Source organism: Onychostruthus taczanowskii, unplaced genomic scaffold (assembly GCF_017590055.1).
Source record: "Onychostruthus taczanowskii isolate IOZ18803 unplaced genomic scaffold, ASM1759005v1 scaffold4, whole genome shotgun sequence".
Lineage (NCBI taxonomy): Eukaryota > Metazoa > Chordata > Aves > Passeriformes > Passeridae > Onychostruthus > Onychostruthus taczanowskii.
This window is the reverse complement of record NW_024501459.1, coordinates 7,932,106-7,945,196: the sequence shown is the minus strand read 5'-3', so window position 1 is coordinate 7,945,196 and position 13,091 is coordinate 7,932,106. Positions and strand designations below refer to the sequence as shown.

Sequence of the window (13,091 nt, the reverse complement as noted above, 5' to 3'; positions counted from 1 at the left end):
GGGACAGGTGACCCCAGCTGACCAAAGGAATGTTCCGTACCACATGACATCAGGCTCAGTATATACTAGGGAGAAAGACGGCTGGAGGCCACTGCTTACAAACTGTCTGTCTGGGCATTGTTCTGCAGGTGTTGAGCAATTGTGTTGCCTGTCACTTATTTTGTGTAATCTAATTCAGTTGTTGTTATTATTGATATTTCCACCTTCCTTTTCTGTGCTTTTGAACTGTCTTTTTCTCAATCCAAAAATTTTGCTTTTTTTTCTACCAGTTCTCTCCAAAAACCCTCTTGGTGGTGAGGTGTGTGAGCAGTTTTGCAGGGTTTAACTGCCTGCTGGGTTAAACCACAACAGCCCCTTTTGGTGCCTAAGATGAGGCTTGAAGGGTTGAGATAATGACAAATCTGACTAGAGTACATTAAAACAAATTTCTTTTAAGCATTCATTATATTAGTGTAATAATAGCTAATCCTGATATTGATTTATTTACTCTCAGAGTTGAGAGTAAATAAATTACTGTTCTCAGGTTTGGGTTACGTAACATCTGACTTGCTCTAAATGTTTCCTGTTGTGCTGTTTATCACCTCTGGGGGCTGGGCTAAGGTTATCATTTTGTCATACTTTGTAGCACTGGTTTATTATGATAAAACTGATGGTCATGAGACTAATTTATTTGTAATCAAGTATTGTTGCCTTCTCCATACTTCTAGAGCCATCTATTGGAAACTATTCCTAATTACATCCTTCATCTTTCCTCCTAGAGCCAATCTGTGGGGCATATAGTTCCCACATCTTCCCCTTCTCCTCCAGAGTAATTACAATAGCTCTTGAGAATTCTGAATATAGTCAGGATGTTCAAACCAGTATGTTCTTATTGCTATGTCTCCTGATTGTATTTCAGATCTTGTTTAGACTTAACTATTTAAGATACCACCCAGATAACTGCCCTGAGCCTGAGCATATGTAGTGGCAGGATGTGTGGGATAGTACAGGCAAGTATGTATGACAATGGGCATCTTGAATATTTTGGAATTTCACCCCCAAACAGAATCCTGAAAAACTAGTGAAATATTTGAAGAAGTATGCTGCCAACCTGGTAATTCCAGAGAGAAACAAATCACTGCAACATGCTGGGGCCTGGCCCATGCCTAGCGAGTCCTGTTCAACACTATTCAGTATCCTCAAGGGGATAAGATCTTTGGATATGATGACAAAATGTCAGGCACTTTGGCTACCCCAGTCCCAGTGACAGACACTGCATCTGAACCAAAGGGCCCACCAGTACTGATACCATCTTCAGAAGAAATACTGGAATTATAAGTCAGCTGCTTTAGTAAGGGATGAAGGAACCTCTTCTAAGAGTCAGCAGCAGGAAGAAGGCTGCTCCAAAGCAGAGCCATTATGAGAACAAGAGGAGGAAGAGAGGTGGCTGCAAACTGAGGAGGAAGAAGAGGAAGAAGTCGTAAATGAGGTGTTAACCATCTCATCCCTATATCACACCAACCAAGACCCGCTGATTCCCATGTATAAGCTGATTGCACAGCTGGAAAGCCCTGGAGGGATCAGCAGGACTCACTCACCCTGTAGCAGTTTCACACGGCCACTGTAAAAATCTGATTGAGAGTGGAAACCAACACTAAATTATAGTACCTTGAACGAAGCCCTGCTGCTGCTAAGTGCTGCCATGCCAGACAGGCTAGAACTTCAATTTGAGCTGGAGGCAGTTTGTATCAAAGGCAGCCAAGTGGCCTGCCACAATCAATATTGCTGGCATGTTTTTCTCAATCCCTTTGACAGCAGAGTGCAGGTCACAATTTGCTTTCACTTGGAGGGGCATCCAGTACATCTGCCCTAGAGAAATCCAGCCCTATCATTTTCCATGGACTTAACCAGAGTGCACTAGAACAGGAACTCCTGTAATACATTGATGGCTTCATCCTATGGGGAAACACAGCAGACACAGTTTTTGAGAAGGGGAAGAAAATTGTCTAAATCTTCTGAAAGTCAATTTTGCCATAAATCAAAGTAAGATCAAGTGACTTACACAGGAGATCCAATTATTAGGAATAAAGTGGCAAGATAGATGCAATTTTATCCCAGTGAATGTGATCAACAAAATAACAGCTAGGTCTCCACCAATTAGCAAAAGGGAAATACAAGCTGTATTAGGCATTTGAGGTTTTTGGAGAACATTTATTCCAAATTATAGCCTGATACAAAGCCCATTCTATCAACTTATCTGGAAGAATCATTATTTCATTTGGGCCCTGAACAATGACAGCTCTTTGAACAAATTAAAAAGGAAATAGTACATACGGCGGCCCTCAGGCTGCTCTGGACAGCACAAGGTGTTGAAAATGTGCTGCAGCTGGGGAGAATGGTCCTACTTGAAGCCATTGGCAAAAAGAATCCAGGGAAGGCTCAAGGTTGACTCTTAGAGTTTTGGCATCAGGGACACTGAAGATTCAAGGCTGGCTATATTCCAACTGAAAAATAAAAATTGGCATCATATGAAGGAGTTTGAGCTGCTTTAGACATTATTTGTATTGAAGCACAGCTCCTCTTGGCACCCTGACTGCCAGTGCTCAGCAGAATATTCAAAGGGAGAGTCCGTTCTACACATCATGCCACTGATGCTCCGTGGAGTAAGTGGGGTGCACCAATGATACAATGTGCTTGAATAGGAAACCCCAGTGGCCCAGGAATTTTGGAAGTGATCACTGACTGGCCAGAAGGCAAAGATTTTGGAATATTGTCTGAAAAGGAGGCGATGTGTGCTGACAAAACCCCATTGTAAATTAAATACCAGAAGACGAAAAACAATATGCCGTGGTGAGTCCTGTCATATTTTGGGAAAATATCAAAGGTGGAAAGCTGCTGTGTGGAGTCCCATACACATTGCAGAAACTGCTGAATGACAAAGTAAATCTAGTCAGTTTTCACAGGTGAAAGCTGCTGGTGAAAGCTATCCAGCTGGCTTTAGACATTGCTGAAAGGGAAAATGGCCAATACATTATCTCTATGCAGAGTCATAGATGGAGGCAAATGCTTTGGTTGGGGCAGGGTGGGGGACATTGAAACTGAAGTAGGTCAACTGGCAGAGAAGAGATAAACCCACCTGGACTGCTGGGTTATGGCAGGATATTTCTGTTAGATAGAGAACTTTGTTGTTAAAGTACATCATGTGGTCATTTACCCAAGACTCAGATCATTGACTAACATAAAAAATCCCAGCTGTAACACTTATGTTACCAGTCCAGATCCACCTGATCCACTTCAATGTTAGCATCCTGGGATGCTAACATTGAAGTGGATCAGGTGGATCTGGACTGGTAACATAAGTGTGAACCATTTATAACTTAATGGGCCCATGATATCTCAGGCCATCAAGGAAGAAATACAACAGATACATCACCTCCTGACTGAGGGGTGGACTTCACCACAGACACTATCCATGATTATCCATGAATATGAAACATGGTCTGAAATAAAGCAAGCCAGACAGTGAAAGCCTCTCTATAATGGAGGACAGTGGCTGAAATATAAACATGGGGAAGTCTGGCAGATTGATATCACATTCCCAGAAATGTGCCAATGCAAGCGCCAGGTGCTTACACTCACAGAACTGTAGAATAATTTAGGTTGAAAAAGACCTTGAAGATCATCAGATCCAAGCATTATCCAGCACTGTTAAGTCCACTACCAAACCATGTCCCTAAATGCACATCTACACATCTTTTAAATACCTCCAGAGATGGTGACTCAACCCTCTTCCTGAGCAGCCTGTTCCAGTGCTTGACTACTCTTTGCTTAAAGAAATTTTTACTGCTATCTATGGTGGAAGCTACAACCAGATGGCTGAAAACATATCCTGTTCCTCATGCCAGTGGCTGGAATACTATCTTGGGCCTTGAGAAATGAGGTAAAAATGAACCCCAGAAAGAACACCTGGGTCAGACAATGGTACCTATTTCAGAAGCAACCTCTTAGGCTTTTGGCTTAAACAGCATGGCACTGAATGGGTATATCACACCTCCTACCATGCACCAGCCTCCAGAAAATAGGACAGATGAACTGCTAAAGACTACACTGAGAGCAATGGGTGCTGGGATATTGTAACATTGGAATACATATTTAGCAAAAGTCACACGGTTAGCCAACACTAGAGCATCTTCTAATCAAACTGGCCCTGCCCAATGAAAACTTTGATGTATTTTTACAAAAGGGAAAAGGCTCTGCAGTGCACATAGAAATTATGCTGTGAAAGTCAGGCGGGGTTATTCCTGCTTCAGGCAAAGGCAAACCCATCCATGATACTGCTTTTGATCAAGAGTCTGGGTGCACTTGGTGAGTAATGCAGAAGGATAGAGAAGTATGATGTGCACCTCAAGAGGATTTGATTCTGTGTGAGAACAGGCAATTATTCGAATTGTATTATATTAATTGCTATGTAATCATGTGTAACATCTTTGCTATGGTTGCTATATGCCATATCAAAATTATTACAATAAATATTTAGCTTTATTAATCAATGAAAAATGAATTTTGATTAGACAAGGTTAAGTGGAGCAGTGACAGAACCAGAACTGTCTTCAGAATGCACCAGTCCAACATCACACATCATCTCTGCCCCAAAGGTCTACTATTAAAGAGGAGCCCAAAGTCATGGACTAAATTAACTCACATTTTACAGGAACGGTTCAGAGCTATATATATATCTGCATGTATATATATATATATATATATATATATATATAAAAAGACCAGAAAAGAGGCATTGGAACATGTGGGACTTTGGCATGACCTAAATGGTATAAAATAAAGGATAAATATTGACCTGGTTCAGATGGGATTGAGTTAATTTTCTTACTAGTAGTTGGTACAGTGCTATGTTTTAGATCAAGGAGGAGAATAATATTGATAATGTTCTGATGATTGAGTTTTTGCTGAGCAGTGCTCATCGTAAGTCAAGGACTTTTCAGCTTCTCACACCACCCCACCAAGGAGGCCGGTGGGCAAAAGGAATTGGGAGGAGACAGCCAGGACAGCTGACCCCAACCAGCCAGAGGAATATACCATACCATATGGTGTCATGCTCAGTATATAAATTAGGGGAAAAGACGGCTGGGAGGTGCTACTCAAGAACTCACTGGGCATCATTCACTGAGTGAAACTGTGTTGTGCATCACATGATTTAGTTCTATTAATATTAGAGTTGTTATTATTGTTGTTGTTGTTATTTCACTTTCCATTTCTTTTCTGCCCTAATAAACCATCTTTTTCTCACCTTGTGAATTTTACTCCCACTGTGGGGAAGGGTGTGAGTGATCAGCTGTGTGATGTTTATTGGCCTGCAGAATAAAGCCATGACAATGCCCAACTTTGTGCCTCTGTGTAGAGGACACATGTGGACCATATGCAGTGATCTCAGAAAAAGACCATCACCTTGGGAGCAGGTGATCCCACACACAGAAAAGGACATCAGTGGAATGGAGGAATCTCAGTGGGGCCACCAAGAACCTCACAGAGTAGAGGGACTGCTCTACATGGATGAGCAAGAACAGTGAGGATGTTCAGACTGTCGAAGGAGAGAATCAAAGGGCTTAGGCATGACCTTGATGCTTGTAGGAGATTACAGAGTAGAGGAAATTCTATCCTTTATCTGATAATTGAGCAGAGGGCTGAAGACAACACAGTGAAAGGGAATTAAGGGAAAATGCAGCAGGATATGTATGGCCCTAAGGAGAGTATATCTGTAGAAGATGACATCCAAAGAGCTTACAGAGCAGTTCTGTTTGTGGTTTGCATGACTGATGGGCTGAAGTGTTGGGCAAGGTGCTGTGATGTCTCAGCTGAGGCTGTTTGAAGCAAGGTGTGGTAATAGAGGCATGATGGTGCACTGTGGCTTGGAAAAAATGCTGGGTGAGGTCCTGGGCATATCCCATGCTTCCTTCGATAGCTCAGCTGGTAGAGCGGAGGACTGTAGGCTCCTTGCACGGCCATCCTTAGGTCGCTGGTTCAACTCCGGCTCGAAGGAGTCACCTTTTGCCTCTGGCACTCATCCAGAACTGGCACTGGCACTGCCTTGTGGTCCTGCCCAGGGGACTCCCCAGAATGAGTGCCCAGCCATGAGCTCTTGTCTGAGCTGTGGAAGATAACCAGCCAAGGCAGTTTTTGATAAAAACCTAGGGCAGGGGATGGTGGTTCTGACCATGGGGCTTGTCTGCAGGAGTGTGAGTGGGTGGGTTGGTGGTATGAGCACGATATGAATGGAGGGCCCAGGCTTTGGGTACAGGACACCTTGGGTCAGGGCTGGGTGCCTGGGAGGGGAGAGGACCTGGGCCAGAGGCTGTAGGGTGGGGAATTAGCTCAAGTGGTAGAGCGCTCGCTTAGCATGTGAGAGGTAGCGGGATCGATGCCCACATTCTCCAATGCTTTTCATTCCCCTTGCCTGGACACAGAGCCCTTTGTCAGGGATCCATCTGACCTCTCCCATCTGTGCTCAGAATTGTTACTCTCTCTTGAAAACCTTGTGGCTGGAAATGGAACTGCAGGGCTGTGGCATTGCCAGGTCTTTTAAAAGACAGGATGCCTGAGGCATAGCTCTCTCTTGCTCTTGGTTTTTGCTCTTTCCTTTTCTTTCTCGCAGGAAGAGTTCTGAGGCAGTGTGGGTAAAAGCTCCCCTTGTTTTTCTTTTATTTTCTTTCCTGAGGGGATTGCTTCAGACTTCCAAGGAGCCGCATTTTGTGGTCCTGGGCTGCTTCAAAGCAAATTTCACCTGTCTACAGTCGCAACATCGCACCAAGAAAAGCGCGACAGCCCCACTCTACATGGCTGTCCAACCTGCCAGCAGTGCCCAGTGGAAGTGGGAAGGCATGAAGTCTGAGTTGCCCCTGCCAACTGCCTGCCATTTCTCCTCATGAAAAGGTAAAGCCCCTATATGAGTTCCAGCGGAATTGAGTTTCAGCTGCTGTAGTGCCTTTTTTGACAGAGCTGCTGCCACCAGAGAGATAGGAAGGGCATTTTTCTGGTTTTGGACTCTAGGTTTTCTTTTTGTTTTGCCCTTGTTCCCTGTTGCTTGTTGTTTAGGGGGAGTTTTTGTAATCAAGGAGGTTTAGTATCTGTGTTGTTTTGGGAGTTTTTTCTCTCTTTTTGCTCTCTCTGTCCACATGCAGTTGAAAGAGGGAGAGGGCTGCCACCATCTTTGTCTCTCCACATACAATCCTTCATGGAGGGTGCCACCCTCTTTGTCTCTCCACATACAATCCTTCATGGAGGGTGCCACCATCTTTGTCTCTCCACAAGCAATTCTTCACGGAGGGTGCCATCTTGGGCAGAGGGTTTTCTCTGCCACTTTTAATTTCTCCTTTTTGTCAGGGAGTCTGTGAGATGTAGAAACTTTGTAACTAGTGATTATTGTTATTTTTCTTGTTGCTATTTCACATTTTTGGTAAACTTATTTTTCATTTATATCTACTCATGTTCCCCTCTACTTATTGGTGGATGGGAATTGGCTAAAAATAAATGGGAGGTAACTAGTTTTAAAGTGTCTACGCCCTTAGCTTGACTGAAACTCACACAGTTTGGCAGTTCTCAAATATCAAGCCCAGTACGGAAAAGGACGTTAATGAAATGGGACAGCCTAAGGGCTGGGCTACCAAGAATCACAAGGAATCACTGGATTTCTCTTTAGGGATGGGCTGAGGAGAGTGGCCATGTTCAGTATAAAGAAAGAGAGGTGTTGAGGACTTGCAGATGACCTTGTGGTACTTCAGTGTAAGTCACAGAATTGAGAAATGGCTATAATTTTGTTTTTTTCTTATGCTTGAGCAGAGATCAAAAGATAGCACAGTGAAAGGGAACAAGGGAAAATGCAGCAGGATATAGGTAAGATCTGTATGGCCCTAAGGAGAGTCCATGTGTAGAAGATGACTTCTGAGGAACTCATGGACATTTCTGTGGTTTGCATGAATGATGGGCTAAAGTGTTGAGCAAGGTTCTGTGATATCTCAGCTGAGGCCGTTTGAAGCAAGGTGTGGTAACAGAGACATGATGATGCACTGTGGCTTGGCAAAAGTGCTGGGTGTGAACAGGGTGAGGTCCCCCTGGGCATGTCCCATGCTTCCTTCGATAGCTCAGCTGGCAGAGCGGAGGACTGTAGGCTCCTTGCATTGCCATCCTTAGGTTACTGGTTCAACTCTGGCTCGAAGGAGTCACCTTTTGCCTCTGGCACACATCCAGAACTGGCACTGCTGCCTTTTTCTGCTCCTGCCCAGGGACTCCTCAGAATGAGTGCCCAGCCATGAGCTCTTGTCTGAGCTGTGGGAGATAACCAGCCAAGGCAGTTTTTGGTGAACCATTCCTTGGGCAGGGGATGGTGGTTCTGACCATGGGTGCTGTCCGCAGTCACTTCCAGCAGGAGTGTGAGTAGGTGGGTTGGTGGTATGGGCACGATATGAATGGAGGGCCCAGGCTTTGGGTGCAGGGCATCCTGCGTCAGGGCTGGGTGCCTGGGAGGGGAGAGGACCTGGGTCAGAGGCTGCAGGGTGGGGAATTAGCTCAAGTGGTAGAGCGCTCGCTTAGCATGTGAGAGGTAGCAGGATCGATGCCTGCATTCTCCAGTGCTTTTCATACCTCCTTGAGTGGATACATGGCCCTTTGCCAGGGATCCATCTGTCCCCTGTGGAGATTTATGGTGTGTCCTGGATTTACAGAGGAGGCACACATCTCGGGTTGTATCAAGATAACTTTGGGCAGTTAAACAGAAGAAATTATGTTCTCTCTCTTTGCTTGAAAGTTCTCAAATATCAAACCAAGTATGGAAAAGGACACCAATGCAATGTTGTTCACCTCAGTTGAGGGCTGCTATGAATCTCAAGGAACTGGTGGATTTCTCTTTAAGGATCAGCTGAGGAGAGCGGGCATGTTCCGTTTGCAGAAAGAGATGTTTGGAGGACTTGTTGCAGTGCTTAGGCATAGGTTATAGAACAGAAGGATGGCTGCAGTTTTGTTTTGTCTTACACTTGAGCAGAGAGCAAAAGACAGCACAGTGAAAACAAATCAAGGGAAAATGAAGCAGGATATAAGTAAGATGTGTGTGACCGTGAAGAAAGTCCATCTACTCATGAAGAAAATGATGCCCAAGGAGCTTATGGAGCCTTTCTGTTTGTGGTTTGCATGACTGATAGGCAAAAGTATTGAGCAAGGTGCTGTGATGTAGGAGCTGAGGCTGTTTGAAGCAAGGTGCGGTAATAGAGGCATGGTGATGCACTGTGGCTTGGCAAAAGTGCTGGGTGAGTGTGTGCTGGGTGAGGTCCTGGGCATGTCCCATGCTTCCTTCGATAGCTCAGCTGGTAGAGCGGAGGACTGTAGGCTCCTTGCACGGCCATCCTTAGGTCGCTGGTTCAACTCCGGCTCGAAGGAGTCACCTTTTGCCTCTGGCACTCATCCAGAACTGGCACTGGCACTGCCTTGTGGTCCTGCCCAGGGGACTCCCCAGAATGAGTGCCCAGCCATGAGCTCTTGTCTGAGTTTGGAGATACTGCCCCGGCAGTTTTTGGTGAACCCTTGGGCAGGGGATGGTGATTCTGACCATGGGTGCTGTCCGCAGTCACTTCCAGCAGGAGTGTGAGTGGGTGGGTTGGTGGTATGAGCACGATATGAATGGAAGGCCCAGGCTTTGGGTGTAGGGCTCCCTGGGTCAGGGCTGGGTGCCTGGGAGGGGAGAGGACCTGGGTCAGAGGCTGCAGGGTGGGGAATTAGCTCAAGTGGTAGAGCGCTCGCTTAGCATGTGAGAGGTAGCAGGATCGATGCCTGCATTCTCCAGTACTTTTCATTCCCTTTCCTGGACCATAGGTGCTGTGTCCTCTTGTGGCTGTGAGGAGCCTATGGTGGACCCAGAGGCTGTATCAGGAGTAGAACAGGCCATTGGCATAGGCATGATTAAGCCATTAACCCTTCTTGCTTTGTATTCATTAAATGGCATTAAAAGTGCTGTACGCATTTTCTAATAAATTTCTTAATCACCAATATAGCATCACAGAGGTGTTGACTTTTTGGAGCAACTCCAGAGGAGGCACACCATGATGATTAGAAGGATGGTACTGCTTTCCTAGGAGCAAAGGCCAGAAGAATTTGGACTATGCAGACTGGAAAAGAGAAATCTTTAGTGTGACATAATTGGAGCTTCTCAGTACTTAGGCAGGGTCTACAAGAAAGGTGGAGCAGGGCTTTTGACATGGGGGTGTAGTGATAGGTCAAGAGGCAAAGTTTAGATTAGATATTACAAAGAAATTCTTCACTGTTAGCTTGGTGATGCATTGGAATTGGTTACTCAGAGAAGCTGTGGATGACTTATCCCTGGAAGTGCTCAACGCCAGATTGGATGAGGCTTTGAGGAACTTGGTCTAGCCTGAGCAACCCTGGGCAGAGGATTGGAACTAGACAATCTTTAAGGTCCCTTCCAAACATTATTCTATAATTTTAGTGTAAGTGGTCTATCAAACAGGATCTTTTGAAACTTCTGAAGAACTCCATTATCTATCTCTATGCATATTACTTCACTGTCAGACAAGAAAGCGTAAGTCAAAGTACAGTTTCATTTTTTATGCCAAAAAAAAATGGTTCTACAATTATTTTTGGATTATACTGAAGATAAACAGATCTCCTTTGAAATTCTGTTGATTAAAAGCCCATTAGCTTTACTCCCTGATAAATTAGATTGTGCCAAACTCCAAATAAAATCACAGAGTCATGTCTGTCATGTTTATTAAAAAGCAAATTTTGCCCTGGGCTGTGGTGGTATAATTAACAGTGACTTAATTAATAATGGCTGGAAACTCAGAATCAGGTATGGCTGGTTTTATACCTTGTACTAGAGAATACCATTTCAGCAGCAGATTTTTGGATTAACATAAATTAAATTATAATTAAAGCAAATCTATGAGACTGACTCATCATTTTATCTTGCAAATATTTACAGCTACTCTATTAAAAGTGAATCCCTCTGACATTTCCACTTCAGTCATTAGCAGCCTTTTTTTCTTTAATTACTAATAAAGATGGAGGAAGCACCACTGTCAGTTTTGCCATAGATGACTGTGTAAATCATCCATATTCATGCTCAGCATTAAATAAAGTTAATTGCATTCTACATTCTTCCATGACAACTTTCTCCTTTGGGGATTTCCAGAAAATTAAATGTAAAAGCAACGAGAAAACATGAAGTTTGAGACAGAATATGATTTCTATAGCCAGGCTGTACTACAGGGACACAGAAGGTGCAAGTCATAAGTGAATTTGATACCATAGTATGCTTTTCTCCCAGTGGTATAATTATGCAAGACAGAAGAACCATGGGATCTTAACAGTTCTCCTTCCATTGTGTGAAGAGTTTGGACATTCACTACTTTTGCCTTCATTGAGTATGTGTCTTTAGGAACAGAAAGCAGGAGAAATGCAATTTGTTCAAAAACACGGAGGACAGAATCTTGCCAAAATTCAAGCTAAATGATGCAAGTAGATCTGTTTCGTAAACCTTTTTGAGTTCATATATATTCTTACATTTGATAGGAAAAGTAAGCTGTGTTAAGTTTGCCTGGTAATACAGTGCAACCAACAATACCCAGAATTATGCTGTAATAAAAGTTTTATAATATTTATTAAACCTGCAAGTACTTGTCTGACATATTTCAGTGTCAAGACATCTACTTCACACATGACACTGAATTTTTTTTCTCTTTCAACAACAGCTGAGCAAATTTAAGGACAAAATTACCCATAAAATATTCTGGTCTTACTTCTAGGTCTTGTTACATTTCAACAATAAAGTATTTGCCACCATTCTGATAACTTGTGTTTGACTCAAACTATTCTTAATGTTCTCTCTTCTTCAGTAGAGAAACTACCATTCCTGTGCCAGTATTTTTCAGTAGTTGGTTATACTCACAGTTAAAACCATGTACATCTTTTTCAGTTCAAATAATTTTCAAGCAACCCAAGCTCTGCTTTTGATTATGCCTGCCTTCATAAAGTGAACAACTATCTCACATCTAGCAATTTCCCCTTCAAAGACATTATACACTCTAATCAAATAATCTATCTTTTTCTTTTCTTCTAAATCTATCTTTTCTTCTAAATAATCCTCTTACCCTTCAAAGACATTATACACTCTAATCAAATAATCTATCTTTTTCTTTTCTTCTAAATAATCCTCTTTTTCTTTTCTGACAATATAAACTGATTGAACTCCTTATGTCTCTAGCTCTCAAATTGTCATTACATCACTTGCATTAGCTTTATTTTTCAACAAACTTCAGGAAAAATACTAACACAAGAACTGGGTGCAGTAATCAAATAGCCCAGGTTAGTTTATCCCAACAGTCTGGCCTCTCATTCACTTAGATTAAAATATTTCACATTATTCACAGACTTCTTGTGGGATGAAATCAGTAGATTCGCATTGCATCATCTCTGATCCTTTTCAGGCTCACAAATTTAAAAAGAAGAAAGGATTGTGACAATGAATGTCTACTGTGCAGGTAACTCAAAAGGTTTTACCATCATAATCATGCCAGACAAATAAGCATTTTTAGACTGTTGCAAAGCACATTTTACATACCTGTAGGACTTCTTAATCTCATCATGTGTTGCTCCCTTCTCTAGTGCCAGGATTTCATATAATGCTTCACCTGATGTTGACAAAGCACGTTGCCTTTGTTCAGCCATTATTGCAGTGCATTACCAAAGCTGCTAATGTAGAACATAATTTAAAATACCAGGGACTGCAAGTATATATAGATAGTATTTCTTATTGCTCATTTTAATATATTTTTATCAGGCAGCAAAAGGTTAAAAATACATGAAAGTGAATCTAGAATAAAATCTCCTCTATATTATCCTCTGTCCTTCAATATATTTTACAATTAGGAAAAAAAAAAAGAAAATGGAAAAGCAAAAACCAAAGAACAGAAGCTTTTGTGTTGGGTAGAACTGTTCATATTAAAGACTTAATGTTGCTGTCACTGAAATGAATAGATAAATTTGCTATAGCATTAATACCCAAACATTATATTTCCGTCTAGTTTTATTTGTGT

The 13,091-nt window shown here is 42.7% G+C and overlaps 1 protein-coding gene and 2 non-coding genes across 3 annotated transcripts in view; 2 read left to right on the top strand and 1 right to left on the bottom strand.

The window, feature by feature from the left end:
- The window catches only part of DNAJC5B (DnaJ heat shock protein family (Hsp40) member C5 beta), a 35,878-nt gene extending 23,155 nt beyond the window's left edge, over positions 1 to 12,723 (bottom strand). Inside the window, exon 1 of the mRNA XM_041412906.1 lies at positions 12,617 to 12,723. Coding sequence (XP_041268840.1) covers positions 12,617 to 12,723 — 107 coding nt within the window. The remainder of the gene's footprint in view (positions 1 to 12,616) is intronic.
- On the top strand, positions 5,947 to 6,034 carry TRNAY-GUA. The gene is given in 2 exon segments: positions 5,947 to 5,983; positions 5,999 to 6,034. It is a non-coding gene; the product is annotated as a tRNA-Tyr (tRNA).
- Positions 9,333 to 9,420, top strand: TRNAY-GUA. Its single transcript is given in 2 exon segments — positions 9,333 to 9,369; positions 9,385 to 9,420. It is a non-coding gene; the product is annotated as a tRNA-Tyr (tRNA).
- Positions 12,724 to 13,091: the final 368 nt, after the last annotated feature.